Source organism: Mus caroli, unplaced genomic scaffold, assembly GCF_900094665.2.
Source record: "Mus caroli unplaced genomic scaffold, CAROLI_EIJ_v1.1 scaffold_15934_1, whole genome shotgun sequence".
Taxonomy (NCBI): Eukaryota; Metazoa; Chordata; class Mammalia; order Rodentia; family Muridae; genus Mus; species Mus caroli.
Genome location: NW_018391113.1, coordinates 28,277 through 29,204, shown reverse-complemented (window position 1 = coordinate 29,204; position 928 = coordinate 28,277). Strand labels below are relative to the sequence as shown.

Below are 928 nucleotides of genomic sequence, written 5' to 3'. Positions count from 1 at the left end.
CGGGACCTAAGCTCTACCTGTGGATGCACAGGAGAAGGTAATTTTAGAATGAAAATACATTCTGATTTCTACTTAGGAATATAAACAGCATGAGTGAAATCAGCATGACACTTTTACTTTTCTCTTTTTAATAAAACAGTCATTTTCCTCTCCTTGGCCTAGACTGGCCTGCAATTCATGTGCAGTACATGTAAAAGTATATTCACAGCTGCACATGCCTGTGTATGTGCAGAGAGCAGCAGGAAACATCAGGTGTCCTCTGTGACCCCCACTTTCTACTAGAGAGCTAAGTACACAAGCACATGATCTCAGAGGCTGTGCAGGCACAGAGAGGTGGGTCCTGCTGATCTAACTCAGGTCTCAAGGTAGACATGAACATGGAAACCAGATTCCCTACACCAGGAATTTGGAAAAACCTAATGGACTTCACATAAGCAATTGAACCTGTTGAAACTTAGTGTGTTACTCCGGATTTTCTAGAAAGTTCTGACAAGTACATCATCAATCAGGGCTGCCCCAGATCATGTGTTTTTCGTCTCCAGAGTGCCAGGAAGGGGTTGTTGAGCTCATCTATGCAGTGAAAATCACTGCGCAGTGAGTTAAGGTGTTATAGCACTCTCAGCTGAGTGGTTTTGGCTGCAGTGAGGGAGGCTGGGAGTCAGGCTGAGTATATGCAGGTGCAGCCTGCTCCAACCAAAGCCTGATGGCCTGTGGTTGGCAATCCTGTGAAATCTTTGGCAGAGTCTTTAAAATCACAGCAAGCTAGGGAGGAGAAAGAAGAGTCAGTGTAGACTTAGGCCACTAAAGATGGAGATCCATTTGCCTAGTTTGCCAATGATGAAAATCCTCTCCTATCTGGATGCCTACAGTTTGCTACAGGCTGCCCAAGTGAACAAGGTAAAAGCTCCTTGGCTGAACTCCTCCATTC

At 45.3% G+C, this 928-nt stretch overlaps 1 protein-coding gene across 6 annotated transcripts in view; it reads left to right on the top strand.

Annotated features, from left to right (window-relative positions):
• Positions 1–801: 801 nt before the first annotated feature.
• Positions 802–928, top strand: part of LOC110289022 (F-box/WD repeat-containing protein 15-like) — a 25,350-nt gene continuing 25,223 nt past the window's right edge. For 5 of the 6 annotated variants that reach the window (XM_021155231.1, XM_021155232.1, XM_021155230.1 and 2 more), the window contains exon 1: positions 808–928. This exon is cut by the window's right edge and continues 3 nt beyond it. In XM_021155231.1, coding sequence (XP_021010890.1) covers positions 808–928 — 121 coding nt within the window. The other variant, XM_021155233.1, reaches the window with a different exon arrangement.